Consider the following 12,787-nt stretch of genomic DNA (forward strand, 5'->3'; position numbering starts at 1 on the left):
CTCTTAATGTGAGAATCTAAACAAACAAGGCTCAGGCTGACAGCAGGCTCTGCTCCCCCTGCTCCCGCCCCCTCCAGGCCCCCTGCACCTGTGCCCAGGCCCTCGTCACCCTGCCCTGGCTGTCAGCCTGTGGGAGGGCCGGAGGGTCTGGGTGAGCGCCGGCCCTGGTGCCCTCCGCCTGGCCCTTCTCCACTCCCTTCCTTTCTCCTCACTGCTAGCCCTGCTCAGAATGTTGTCCAGGCGCTCCCTCACACACCTCCCACCCGAGTGCCTCTCACTTCCGCCTGTCAGTCTAAACCCTCTTGTCCTTCAGGGCCCAGGTCAAATTTTGTTTTTTCCAAGATGCTGTCCCTGACTCACCCTGAAACAGGAAGGAGGTCCTCAGCCTCAGTTGGAGAGGGATATTGATCCTACAACGGGCCTTTATCCTAAAGAGAAGGCTCTCTTTTCTTCTAAAGAGGGCCCCGAGGAGTAGATATAGGATACACAGGGACCCATGCGAGGAGAGGTTTTCTAATAGTCATAGTTGTTCAGAGATAGGGAGGTGGTGAGCTTCTTGTCCCTAGGGGTATTCTAGCCAAAGCTGGGTGAGAATTTGGCAGAGGGAAATAGATTTCCTCCTTTAAGGCCCCGTCTAACCCGAGGATCTAAGAATTTTCGTAATGAAATTATATTCAAGTATTTTCATGCCCCCATGCTTCAGACCATCTAAGGGCTGTCGGTGCTCTCCCTGACCCCTGCCCAGGGTCAGGCGCGCTGTGGGTCAGTACGTGGGTGCCCTGGGTGCCCTCCTGAGGGGAGGAAACCCCTGGCCCAGGCCTCCCTGCCCTTTGCAGGAGCAGGTTGTTTCTGCCCTGCCCGGGGGATCTGCAGAGCCGCCTCCAGGCACCAGATTAGGCAGGAGCTGAAGACGAGCAAATGCCTTCCTGAGAAAGGGGACAGAGAGGGGGGCCATCTTAGCAGCTTCTCCCACGGCCTCCTGCCACCCCTCCCCCCATCATAAAACCTCCGAAGTAGGCAGCCCAGTGCCCCAGGCACAGATTACATAACTTGTTGCTTCCAAATGTGGGGCCATCCCACTGCTTGGGGTTATAGGTTGCCTGTCTGGTTTTTCCATGCTGTCTCCCAGGGCTCAGTCGGCCCCATGGTGTTCTCCCCCAGCTTTGGGAGTGGGGACCCTTCCCTGACCTCTCACTTGATTTCAGCTCACAGAGCTGTGACCCTGGCCGTTCCTTTGGAGGGGGCTCTGACCCGCTCCTGGGTCTCAAGTTTCATCTATTTCAGGGCCCTGGCGCAGCTGGGCACACCGATGGGTGGTTATTTTGGAGCTTGCTGGTGGCCTGCAGCTGCTCCTGACCTCAGGAGGTGGAGGGGATGGGAGAGAAGACATGGTCTGGCTGGGCACTGGCCCCAGGGATTCTGTTTTTAGCTGTTTCCCAGCATCTCCTGACTCCTGCAGTTTTTCAAGCAAAGCCAACATTTTTCTGCCTCTTCTCCTTTCTTTCTACCCCCCCCCCCCCGCAGCCCCATTTCTCCTTCCTTTTCTTCTTTCTCCTTAAATCTCCACCAGTAGGTTCTCCTTCCTGGTCTTTAGTCGGTGATGTCATTCAGTGATTTTTGTCTTGGGTGCCACGGTGACTGCTATAAAGGCCGGCATTTGGGTGCAAAAAGTTCTTTGCCTCAGTGCAAGCGGACCTGACTTTGGTTGGAAAACTCGACCTGAGCCAACACTAATACCTGAAATTTTCCAGTACCTAGACATCAGGGGCTTCCCACGCTACCTCTGACCCCTGCGACAAACTGAAAGGCAGGTATCATCATGTCTGTTCTCTCCGTGAGCGGTCCGAGGAGGGAGGCTGCTCACCCACAGGCCACCTGCCAAGCGCTGGATCGGACACTGAAACCCATCCTGCCTCGCCCCAAAGCCCATGTACTTTCTTCTCAGCTGCCTGGCATGTAAAAGATAATAACAGCAGCTCATTTTAACCCAGTGATCACTGTATGCCAGGTGCCTACTAGGTGCCCTGTGGGCCTTATTCACTCATCTTTGCAGCATCCCTTCCCAGGGGAGTATAACACAGACTTTTGTACCAGTCAGTAAATGCTGGTCTCGCTGCTGAAGAAGAGGGGCCCAGAGAGGTTAAACTATTTATCCAAGGTTGGACAGCTAGGAAATGGCACAGCCAGGATTTGAACCCAAGCTGCTGACTTCAAAGTTGTTGCACTTATGCCCCTACCTTGCTTCCCAGTATATGGAGACTGGTTACTAAAAAACCTGAACTACTCTTCGGTTGTGTTATTAGAAGTATAGTGCATTTGTCAAGGGAGGTGATGGCCACACTGCCTTGAGCTGTCAGGGCACCTCCGGAGTCTGGAGTCCGGCTCTGTTCATTGTCTAACAGGTGGGAAGGCTGTGTGAGGATTCTGAGTCCTCCCTGAAGCGAGCTGTGTTCAGTACGGGGCTAAAGCAGTGGGCATAGATACGGGGAGGTGTATTTTAGTTTTAAGAGAAGGAAATACTTTTTAAAAGTCGGAGGAGCTCAGCAACGGCACAGGTTGCCTGGGAGGTAGTGAGCACCCAGCAGTGGGCATATTCACGTGGAAGAGGACCCCACGTTCAGGTAGAAGGGGCAGAGACCAGGATAACGCACATCCAGGCTCACTCGGACTCTGTTTTGAGGGTCTGCCCCACTCCGTGGGCTCCGACTGATTGTCCTGAGGGGGGGGGTGGGGAGAGGAGTGCGGGGGTGCCCCTGTGTGTGGGCCCCCCGACAGCCTTGTTCCCGTAGGCCCTGGCCGGGCATCTCTGAGCCCTTGTTCCTCCTCACTCCACTGCCCCTGTTCCTTCCCCTGCCTGTCCCCAACCCTCTGGAGCCTTCAAGGCCACCGTCTGGAATCCCCGAGGGGTTGGGGAGCAGGGCGTGTTCCCCGTGGTCCAGGCCAGCCCACAGCCTTCCCCAGGTCCCCACTTTGTCTCCTGTGCCTCCCCCTCCTGCTCAGGCCCCCCTCGCCGCTGCCTCCCCACAGCCCCCTAGCCTGTCTGCACCTTCGCTGTCACAGGGTCAATTCCCTGGAATAATCGCGTTTTCCGGTCGGCTCCCTTCTCCTTGCCAAGCACGATGCTGGGAAATCCCAGCCAGCCAGGCCCCAGGAGGCTTCTCCAGAGAAACGCGCTCAGGGGAGGGTCGGGCAGCCTCTCCTTGCTTGAGCCCAAACCCCACTGTGCCTGGAAGGGGCAGGGGGCTGGGTGGGAGAGGACAAAACAGGGAGGCCTCAGAGACGGTCTCTAGGTGCAGCTGGAGCTCGGTCCTGGCCTCCGCTGGCCATACCAGGCCAGCCCCCAACTCCTGCTGTCACACCGAGCACCCCAGCCATCCGTACCGAGTTCCTGGATAAACAGCATGACTCCTCCCCTGGGGAGGCTCAGAGAAGAGACTCCCTGCGAGGGGCTGGCCCGTGACGTGGCCCATGGTGGCATTAGCCAGATCTGGGGACTCCCACACTTGAAGGGGTTCGATAAAAAGTAGGGCCTGAAGTGAAGACTGGCATTGGGAGTCGGACAGACCTTGCTCGGTCCTGGATGTGCCACTTGGCCCCTGTCACACAATGCCTGTGAGCTTCATCTGAGCCGTGGGGACACCTCCACGGGAAGCTTTAAGGACGAAATGCAGGCAGGATGCATCGTGCACAACGACTTTTACTATAAACCATAGGCCTTCACACAGCTGGGTGTGACGCAGCCATTAAAGAAATACGGTGTTGGCCCTGGCCGGGTGGTTCAGTTGGCTGGAGGGTCTGCCCGTATCCCAAAAACAGTTGTGGGTTCGATCCCCAGTCCGGGCTTGTACTGGAGGCAACGGATTGATGTTTCTCACATCGATGTTTCCCTTTCTCTCTCTCTCCCCTTCCTTCCCTTCCTCTCCCTCTAAAAGCAATAAAAACACATCTTTGGGTGAGGATTAAAAACTATATATATGTATATATATATATGTATGTATATATGCAGTGTTAGAAACATAGTCATTGGCATGAAAAAGTATTCAGGACATAGTGAGCAGAAAAGATAGCTTTGAAAAGGAAATCTTTATAGCAGTGTTCTTAGTCTGGAGTCTATGCCTGTGGATGGCTTTATGTGATTCACAGATGCTCTAAAATTACCCACAAAATCTAGGGAGAATGTGCATTTTTCTATGGAGGAGATAGGTCAGAGTTATCACATTTTCAAAGGGATTTGATACCCATACAAGGTTAAAAACTACAGGTGTTTATGTAGCATGATTCAATTTTTGCCTTAAAAATGTAAGCAAAAATTATATTTAAAAAAAACAAGACGGCAAGGTTATGCACCCAAATATTCATAGTATTTTTCTCTGGATGGCAGGTTGACAGGCAATTATTTTTCCTTCTTGTTGAACTGTCTTTTCTACAAAATGCACTCTGTATGGCTTGTATGATTAAAAAGAGATAGGTTTTGATTTCCTATTAAGTCACTTTCAAAAAGGATAGCTTGGATAAATTTGCTCAATTTCTCTCAGCTGCAGTGTCCTTATGTGGCAACAGTAACTTCAAAAGGTAATTGCTGGGACAAAATGAGACAATTTATGCAAAGAGGAGTTGGAGGGCTGTCGGCAGTGCGTTCAACACGTTTATTTACTGCTTGCCTGCGAAGGGCTCAGACTGTTCTCGTCGCCGAGGATAAAGAGAGAGGGCCACAGGAGTTAAATTGTAAAAATATCTTTTATAAGCGTACCATTTAGAAGCCATCATGTTTTCTAATTTCTTTTTTTAACCAGGACCCCCGTATTCGAGTCCCTCCGTGCGCAGTGGCCCAAAAGAAATGCATGAGCAGGAGTTCATAGTATAGAAAGAAAAAGTTTAATAGTGAATCAGTAATTCTCTAAAGACCCAGCTCCCCAGTGGAGTCTACGGTGCAGATTGTATAGGGCAAAATCACAAGTCAAGGCTTGCGTGTGTCTTGGTGGTGGAGGGTGGGGGTGGGGTGGGGGTTGTTCCAGGTTGTGCTGGAAGCTGATTGGTCAAAAGTGAGGTAAAGGCAATAAATCCTTCCTTCAGGTCTTGACAACAGTGTTGAGGTCAATGGCTTTGAGGTTGGCTCTGGCATCTGGCATCCCTGTGTCTGGTTTCATGGAAAAGTAGCCAGGAGGTGTTTCCACCTTAGGGCTCGGGAGCTAAAACAGAACTTAGGTCGAGATGTTATCTTTAGCCTGTCAGAGGTGCAGACCTTGTGACCATTAGTCAGGCCCTGGCTATTGTCTTCTGCTGCCTCCGGGTTGAGGGGAGAGGCTAGGTCTACGGAGGCCTGTAGAGAGAGGTGATTTCTAGAGCTAGGATTCAAGACCCTTGGTTTCAATTTTGGTGCCTTTCCTTCTAGCCTTAATCCTTTGCTTAAGCAAGTAGATGTTCTGCGCAACTTTGGTTGCCCATTTGCGCCTCGGTCCTACGCATTTTCAATGCCTTTAAAAGTCCATGTTTTTTGTAAGGCTAGTTGGAGGATGGGCGCAGGCGATGGGGCTGACTCCTTCGTGGCTTGCCTGACGGTGCCCGGTCTCTCCCCTCCCTGGTCACAGACAGCGAGCTGGTGCTGCCCGACTGCCTGCGGCCGCGCTCCTTCACCGCCTTGCGGAGGCCGTCGCTGCGGCGCGAGGCAGACGACGCTCGCCTGTCCGTGAGCCTGTGCGACCTCAACGTGCCGGCGGGGGAAGGTGACGAGGCCACGCCGGCCCCTGGCTGCCCCATCCCGCAGAACTCGCTCAACTCGCAGCACAGCCGCGCTCTCCCTGCGCAGCTCGACGGCGACCTACGCTTCCACGCGCTGCGCGCCGGCGCGCACGTCCGGATTCTGGACGAGCAGACGGTGGCGCGCCTGGAGCACGGGCGCGACGAGCGAGCACTCGTCTTCACCAGCCGCCCGGTGCGCGTGGCCGAGACCATCTTCATCAAGGTCACGCGCTCGAGCGGTGCACGACCCGGCGCGCTCTCCTTTGGCGTCACCACGTGCGACCCCGGCACGCTGAGGCCTGCGGACCTGCCCTTCAGCCCTGAGGCCCTGGTGGACCGCAAGGAGTTCTGGGCCGTGTGCCGCGTGCCCGGGCCCCTGCACAGTGGCGACATCCTGGGCCTGGTGGTCAACCCTGACGGCGAGCTGCACCTTAGCCACAACGGCGTTGCTGCGGGCATGCAGCTGTGCGTGGACGCCTCGCAGCCGCTCTGGATGCTCTTCGGTCTGCATGGGGCCATCACACAGATCCGCCTCCTCGGTGAGTGCCCCCAGCCAGGTGCCATCCTCGACAGCACCCTGAGGCTGGCCTTCCCTGTCCTCATCAACACACCCAGCATCGAGTGTTTCCTGGAAGAGGGGGCTGATCGGTAGGGAAACACAGGGGCCAGCCCATCATGAGGAGTTGCCAAGGAGCCACGGACACTGAAATGAGTTCTGGGTGGGACTCCATGGCCCTCACATCTCACCAGACGCACCCTGGGGAGGGGAGAGGAGCTTGGATGTTTGAGTTTGACTTTCAGAATCTGATTAACGCACATTCCCCAAAATACATAAATGCTATATAAACAGTCCAGGTACACACATTCTGGTGGCCACTTCAAAAGAGAAAATAGTGTTTCCAACAGCGTTTAACTTTTGGGGGCCCAGTTTCTGTTTCTTCCAAATGCTAATAAAGGCTTCCGTCTTTAAGTTGGTTGTGGGTCCAGATAAGAGAAAGAGGTTGCTGTGTCAGTAGCCAAGTGCCTGTGTAGGGTGGTGCTTGGGTTGGGGGGCTTGTGGGGAACCCCTGAGCAGAAGGCTTGGAGGAAGTGGGGCTGCAGAAGTCTGAGCTGTGCTTTCCTGGGTTTGCGTGGACAGACTTGGATATGGGGTGGATATGCTGTGTTTCCTGGAGTGTACTGTGGGTTAGTTGTCTGTTGAAAAAGGGCTCTTGGGTGAAAAAAGCTTGGGAGATACTGAGTTTTTAGAAAGTGGGACTTCTCAGAGCCTTTAATATGCCGTATGAATCTGTGGGGAGGGAGCGGTGGTGGTTACAGTGTGGTTATTTGAAACCAGTTTGACCAGAAACCTTTTTTCACAAAGCATCCCTTTGGAGGAGGGGTGTCCAATCTTTTGGCATCTCTAGGCCACACTGGGAGAAGAGTTGTCTTGGGCCACATGTTAAGTACATCGCGACACAAAAATCACCAGAAAAAAAAATCTCATGATGTTTTCAGTAAATTTACGATGTTGTGCTGGGCCGCATTCGGAGCCGTGGTGGGCTGTGGGTTGGACATCCCTTCTCAGGATGGAATCTCACCCCAGAGCGACCAGGTGGCCATGCTTTCCACGTGCTGGTCTGCTAATTGCTTGCAGTGGTTTCATTGGACTCACTTGGAGAACCCACTCAGGTGCAGGTTCTTGAGTACTTTCAGAGAGGTTCATCCTGTAGAGCAGGGGTGTCAAACTCACATTCACCGGGGGCCACATCAGCCTCGAGGTTGCCTTCAAAGGGCCGAATGTAACTTTAGGACTGTATAAATGTAACCACTCCTTAACAGTTAAGTGAGAGCTCAGTGCTGCTGCCGGGCAGAAACAAGGTGGAGGGCCGGATTCGGCCCTCAGGCCTGTGCTGTAGATCTTGGGTAGGTCCTGGGCATGTGATTTATTATTTTTTTTAGCAAGTTTGCTTAGGCAAGTTTGGAGCCTTACAGACCCCAGCCTACCCCTCACCCCAGCAGGCTTCATAGGCAAGATAATGTGTGTGAGCACGAGTTATGCCGTAAGGTTGGCGGGCTGTGTGCAGGGTTGTGTGAGAAACCAGATACAACCAGTGGGAACTTCCTACTCTGTTCCAGAGACCTGGGAAGATGGCATTTGAAATAAATTTAAAAAGAAATGAGGCTGGCATGGCAAGAAGTTAGGATTGGGGGAAGGTAACTCAGGAAAGAATGGAAAGAAACAAGCGAGATGAAAGACTTTGGGAGGGAAGGAAGCTGGGGGTGAAAACTCAGGATGGAATAAAAAGAAATCGGACTCAGGTGCAGACTGAAGTCAGGCTGAGGTAAACAGATACTTGGTTAGACTCACCAAGGACAAGGCTCCTCAGATGAAGCAAATTATGTAAAGGCAAGGCACGCGCCTGCCTCAGCGCCATCCAATAATAGATAAGTAGCTTTCTAGGGAGGCTTTTGTTGCCCAAAGGGCTTACTTGACTGGAGCGAGGAAGAAGCTTAAGAAAAGAAAATTGGGACTTAAATGTCTCAAGAGGTAAGTGGCCAAGATGGGCATTGAAGTGTAATTATTCAGAATTCAATATACTAAATGGAGTGTTCCTGAGCTGTTTGGAGAACTGGCTGTCTCCACCAGCAAGTTGGCGTTAGGGGACCCTGACTGACTCCAAAGGAAAAACAAATCAGGGACAGTGGGTGCAGGGGAACTGTTTACCTTATAGAGGAATGCTTTGCTTTGTTGAAGGCCTAAGTACTACTGAGAATGGAAGGCTGTTGGTTTTTTTACTCCAAAACGATAACCAATTTTCTAGTTAATGGTGAACCACTAGAAGTATTCTCATTAAGGTCAGGGATATGAAAGGGATGCCTTTCAGTATTGTCCTGAAAATGCTAGTCAGTGCAATAAGGTAAGAAAAGCAAATAGGAGTTATGAGTTTCTACAGGAGGTAATAATTAACTTGAAAACTATTAACACTAATGAGAGAAACCCTCTGGATATCTAATGAATGTTCCTAGAAACAATGACTAATGAATGGATTAGAACAGATAACTAATAATAGAGTACTTTCTTTTATGTAAAGCACTGTGTTACAGGCAGATACGATTTCCTGCTCTCGGGAAGCTCATGGTTTAACTGGAGAAACAAAGCTGCATTCCTGGCCAAAGGACAAATAATACCCCAGCACCTGTGGTTGTTTGCCCCTTTGCATGTGGTGCGCATGGCTGGTCAGTGCTACAGAGAATAATGTGGCAGGGGAGGGCCGAGGCTTCCCGGAGGAGGGGATGTGAGGTGAGCTCCCAGGAGCCTCTCTGGATAGTTAGCTTTTGGGGGCCAGAGCTTTGTGGGTCTCCTCCCCAGCTTTGTGTGTACACAGCGTGTGGTACCTGGTGGGCCCTCAGAGAGGGCTTACTGGAGGGAGAAGGGAGGGAGAGGTGTGAGGGAAGGTGGGAAGGAGGGAACATGGCACAGACTAGTGCGGAGATGGTGCAGGGCATTTCAGAGGGGCCAGTGCTTAGGAGCAGGTGGGAGGTGTCTGGGGCCAGTGATGGAGAGCGCAGGGCCCTGCACAGGAGAGCGAGGTGATGGCGGAAGGGTCGTTCTGGGTGGGAGGCGGGTGACTTTGTTCTCTGGTGTGGGGAAACCTGGAAGGCGAAGGATGCATGGCGAAGGACAGAGGTGGGCTTCCAGGCAGGGGCTTGTTTGGAGACTGCTGGTGTGGCAATGCCAGAGGACCTGTGGCCCTCCGCTTTGTAGGTGGGAGTGGAGTGCTGGAGCGGGAGGCCTCACCAGCCCGTGGAATCCTGCCCCGAGCCCAGTGAGACTGCGGCACCCACGTTCTCTCCTGGGAGCCTGCTGGAGGGGCTGAGACCTGAGCTCTCTCTGAGTGGGCCTTTGAGTTGCTAGCTTCCCCTCCTTTCTGTCCTGCAGGCTCCACCATCCTTGCCGAGCGGGGCATCCCATCGCTTCCGTGCTCCCCCGCCTCCACGCCAACCTCGCCCAGTGCCCTGGGCAGCCGCCTCTCCGACCCCTTGCTCAGCACCTGCAGCTCGGGACCCCTGGGGAGCTCTGCTGGCGGTAAGTGGGCCGGCCCCTCCTACCGGCCCCTCCGGCTTGATTATGTCTGTACCACACTCCCTGTCCCGAGACCCTGGCCGGGGAAGGTGTGCTGCCTCTGTGCCAGAACTGGGGCCCTGGGGGAGTGGGCATGGGCCCAGTGAACCCTTGTTCGGTGGTGATTTCTGGAGAGTATCCCATCCTGTCCCCTACCTGGGTACCTTTCTCCAAAGGACTTTTTTTTTTTTTTTTTTTTAAAGCACACAGGGAACACCAAAGGATAGCTCAGGTGGGACCTGCCTTAAAAGACCTGGGGACCCCTTTCTCCCTCCGTCTGTGTCCCTCCTCCGTTACTGCTGCATGGATGCCCCGGCCCCTGGTCTGAGAGCGGAGGGCCAGCCACGCAGCTTCCCAGAGCGCATCCCTCTCCTCTCGGGTGCAGGAAGCTGGGCCACTGGAGTAGACAGGCAGCTCTGATCAATGGTGGGGGCACAAGAGGCCAGGGCACTCTCTCCCTGTGAACCTGGGACTGGGCTGGACCCAGCCTCCCCTTGACTGGGGTCCTCTCCCACCCAGGGACAGCCCCCAACTCACCGGTGAGCCTTCCCGAGTCACCAGTGACCCCGGGCACGGGCCAGTGGAGTGACGAGTGCACCATCTGCTACGAGCACGCAGTGGACACGGTCATCTACACGTGCGGCCATATGTGCGTCTGCTACGCCTGCGGTCTGCGCCTCAAGAAGGCTCTGCACGCCTGCTGCCCCATCTGCCGCCGCCCCATCAAGGACATCATCAAGACCTACCGAAGCTCCTAGCCCAGCGAGGTGCCCCCTCCACACGCCCACCTCCCCAGCTCCAGCCAAGGGGCACACCGACAGGGGCCCTTCTCTTCTTCCTTCTCCATTAAACCTAAGGCTCCTGCAGGTTTGGGGAGCAAAGGGGTATCATACAGGGAGGTGGGGGCGGAAGCAGACTGTCTGGCGGAGGGGAGGGAAGGAGTCCACACTTTGTCTGCTCCCCTCTCTCTGCGCCCAGCTCTTCCCTTCATGCTGAGGGGCTACACTGGGGTCTCGGTCTGTCCCAATCCTTCCCGACATGGGACCGACTTCTGGGAGGTCCCTCTAGCCCACGTGGCACCTTTATGAGAATTAGAAGGTGTGTCCCTCCCTCTGGGCAGATGTGGCCCTGAGCCAGGGCACGTGCCTTGGCTAGTGGAGTATGGACTGGACGTCAGCCTCCGTTCGCTCCCGCAGCCCACCACCTGCGTGCGGTGCTCAGCCCGCCCCGCAGCAGCCCTGGCGGGTGGGCCCTGAGCTGCGGCCTTACTCTCACCTACCCCACCCTCTCCCTCTTCCCTGCCCGGTGGCCCTGGCAGCCGCAGGGGAAAAAGGCCAGCGGCTCCCTCCCCCGGGCAGGTGGCGGCCCCCAGACCGTGCCCATCTCTCACTCGCCCAGGGTGGGCAGTGTGCAGGCTGCAGGCGGCCGCAGGTCCCGAGTCCCCGGCCCTGTGCCCTGGCAGAGATGCGGAGGCCCCGTCCTGGCTGTGGCCTTTCTGCCCCGATCATCTGGCCCCCCGGCGTGGGCTGGAGAGCAGGGTGTGTGGTCTGTCCGGGTCTCCAGGAACGGGTTTGCGTCTGCTCTCTGACCAGCGGACCTCCTGTGTCTCAGTGCTGGCCTGGGCCTGGCTGCTGCTCAGCTGCTGCCGCGTCCCCAGGAGGGGCCAGGGCGCGGGGCTGGCGGCAGGGAAGTTTCTCGGAGTAAGACCAGCCTTTTCCTTTACTTTAATTAATTTATTTATATGGAGTGTTGTGGTGGAGGTGCGTTCCGTCCCTCAGGCCCCTGGAAGCGCTGCCCTGGTGTGCAGGGTGCCTGGCGAGAGCGGGCGGCGTTTCCCGGACTCCAGCCCCAAAGTCCACAGGGAGCTCTGCTCGCCGTTAGTCAGAACGCCTTAAAAAGGGGCGTAACTGGGGGGCCTCCTGGCAGGCTGTGTCCATTTTACATTGAGGCAAACTTGAGGTCCCGTGATACCCTGGGGCGGTGGCTCATGCAGAGCCACGAGTGCCCCTCCCCGGCTGCAGCAGGCGCTCAGGGTTGGCTCTGACCGGTCCGGAGGCCAGGACCTGGGAAGGCTGGGGCGGGGGGGCCTGTGCTGAGGCCCTCCGCCCCCAGGAAAGGTGAGAGGGCAGGGGCTGGGACCCAGCACCTCTGGGTGGTTACTTCTGGTTCTGGGGTGAGGGGGTGCCCCTACCTGCTCTTGGGCTCCAGGTACCCTGCCCCTCACCTCTGCCCTGTCCTGACAGCAGTCTGGGCCTAGTCTCCCCGCAGCCTCCGGGCCTCTGCCCCTCCGGACGCCTTTTACGTCCATCGGAGACCACTTCTCTGGGTGGCCGGCAGAGCACGGGCTCTGAACCTGACCACCTCCTGACCAGCTGTGTGGCCTGGCTGGGTCGGAGCGCCGCTCTCTGCCCCGGCTGCCACCTCTGAAAGGATTGTTTGGGGATCAGGGAAGACTGTGTGGCTCTTGGGTGAGGGGCTGTGATGGGGTGCTGCCGTGTGTTGTGGTGGGACAGCGGCGGGGGCCAGGATGGGCCTGCGGGAAGTGGTGGTTCTGCGGTAGCTTCCCCAGGTTCTGACCCCGGCCACCCCTTCTGTGGGGGTGGGGGAGGTGGCCTCATTTAGTCTAGGGTCCCATTTCTGAGGCGAGGATAGGTCTTAAGTGCAGGGGCTGCCTGGCCTGAGGGTGGGGGAGAGGAAGTCATTGTCCCGTTGTCTGTTAGTTTGGGGGTGGCTGCTGCCTCCTTTGTGAACTCCAGTGGCTGTGATTGTCAATAAAAGTGATTTGTACCAGCCCCAGGGCTGTGCTGTGCAGTGTGGTGGGCGGGGGATGGGGGTGGGGGAGCGCCAATGTGTGTGGGGGCCATCATGTGTGAGTAGGAGGTGGGGGCGTTGGTGCTGGAGGGCCAGGTGTTAAAGGGAGTCAACAATCAGGGTGGACTTCCT

The 12,787-nt window shown here is 55.7% G+C and overlaps 1 protein-coding gene across 2 annotated transcripts in view; it reads left to right on the forward strand.

Moving 5' to 3' along the window:
* NEURL1 (neuralized E3 ubiquitin protein ligase 1) overlaps positions 1-11,559 on the forward strand; it is a 75,311-nt gene extending 63,752 nt beyond the window's left edge. For both annotated transcript variants that reach the window (XM_037159353.2, XM_053668392.1), the window contains exons 4-6: positions 5,589-6,278; positions 9,662-9,808; positions 10,364-11,559. In XM_037159353.2, coding sequence (XP_037015248.2) covers positions 5,589-6,278; positions 9,662-9,808; positions 10,364-10,602 — 1,076 coding nt within the window. In that variant the 3' untranslated portion in view covers positions 10,603-11,559. The remainder of the gene's footprint in view (positions 1-5,588; positions 6,279-9,661; positions 9,809-10,363) is intronic.
* The last annotated feature ends 1,228 nt before the right edge of the window (positions 11,560-12,787 follow it).

This window comes from Artibeus jamaicensis, unplaced genomic scaffold, assembly GCF_021234435.1.
Source record: "Artibeus jamaicensis isolate MK-2021 breed Jamaican fruit bat unplaced genomic scaffold, CSHL_Jam_final contig_490, whole genome shotgun sequence".
Lineage (NCBI taxonomy): Eukaryota > Metazoa > Chordata > Mammalia > Chiroptera > Phyllostomidae > Artibeus > Artibeus jamaicensis.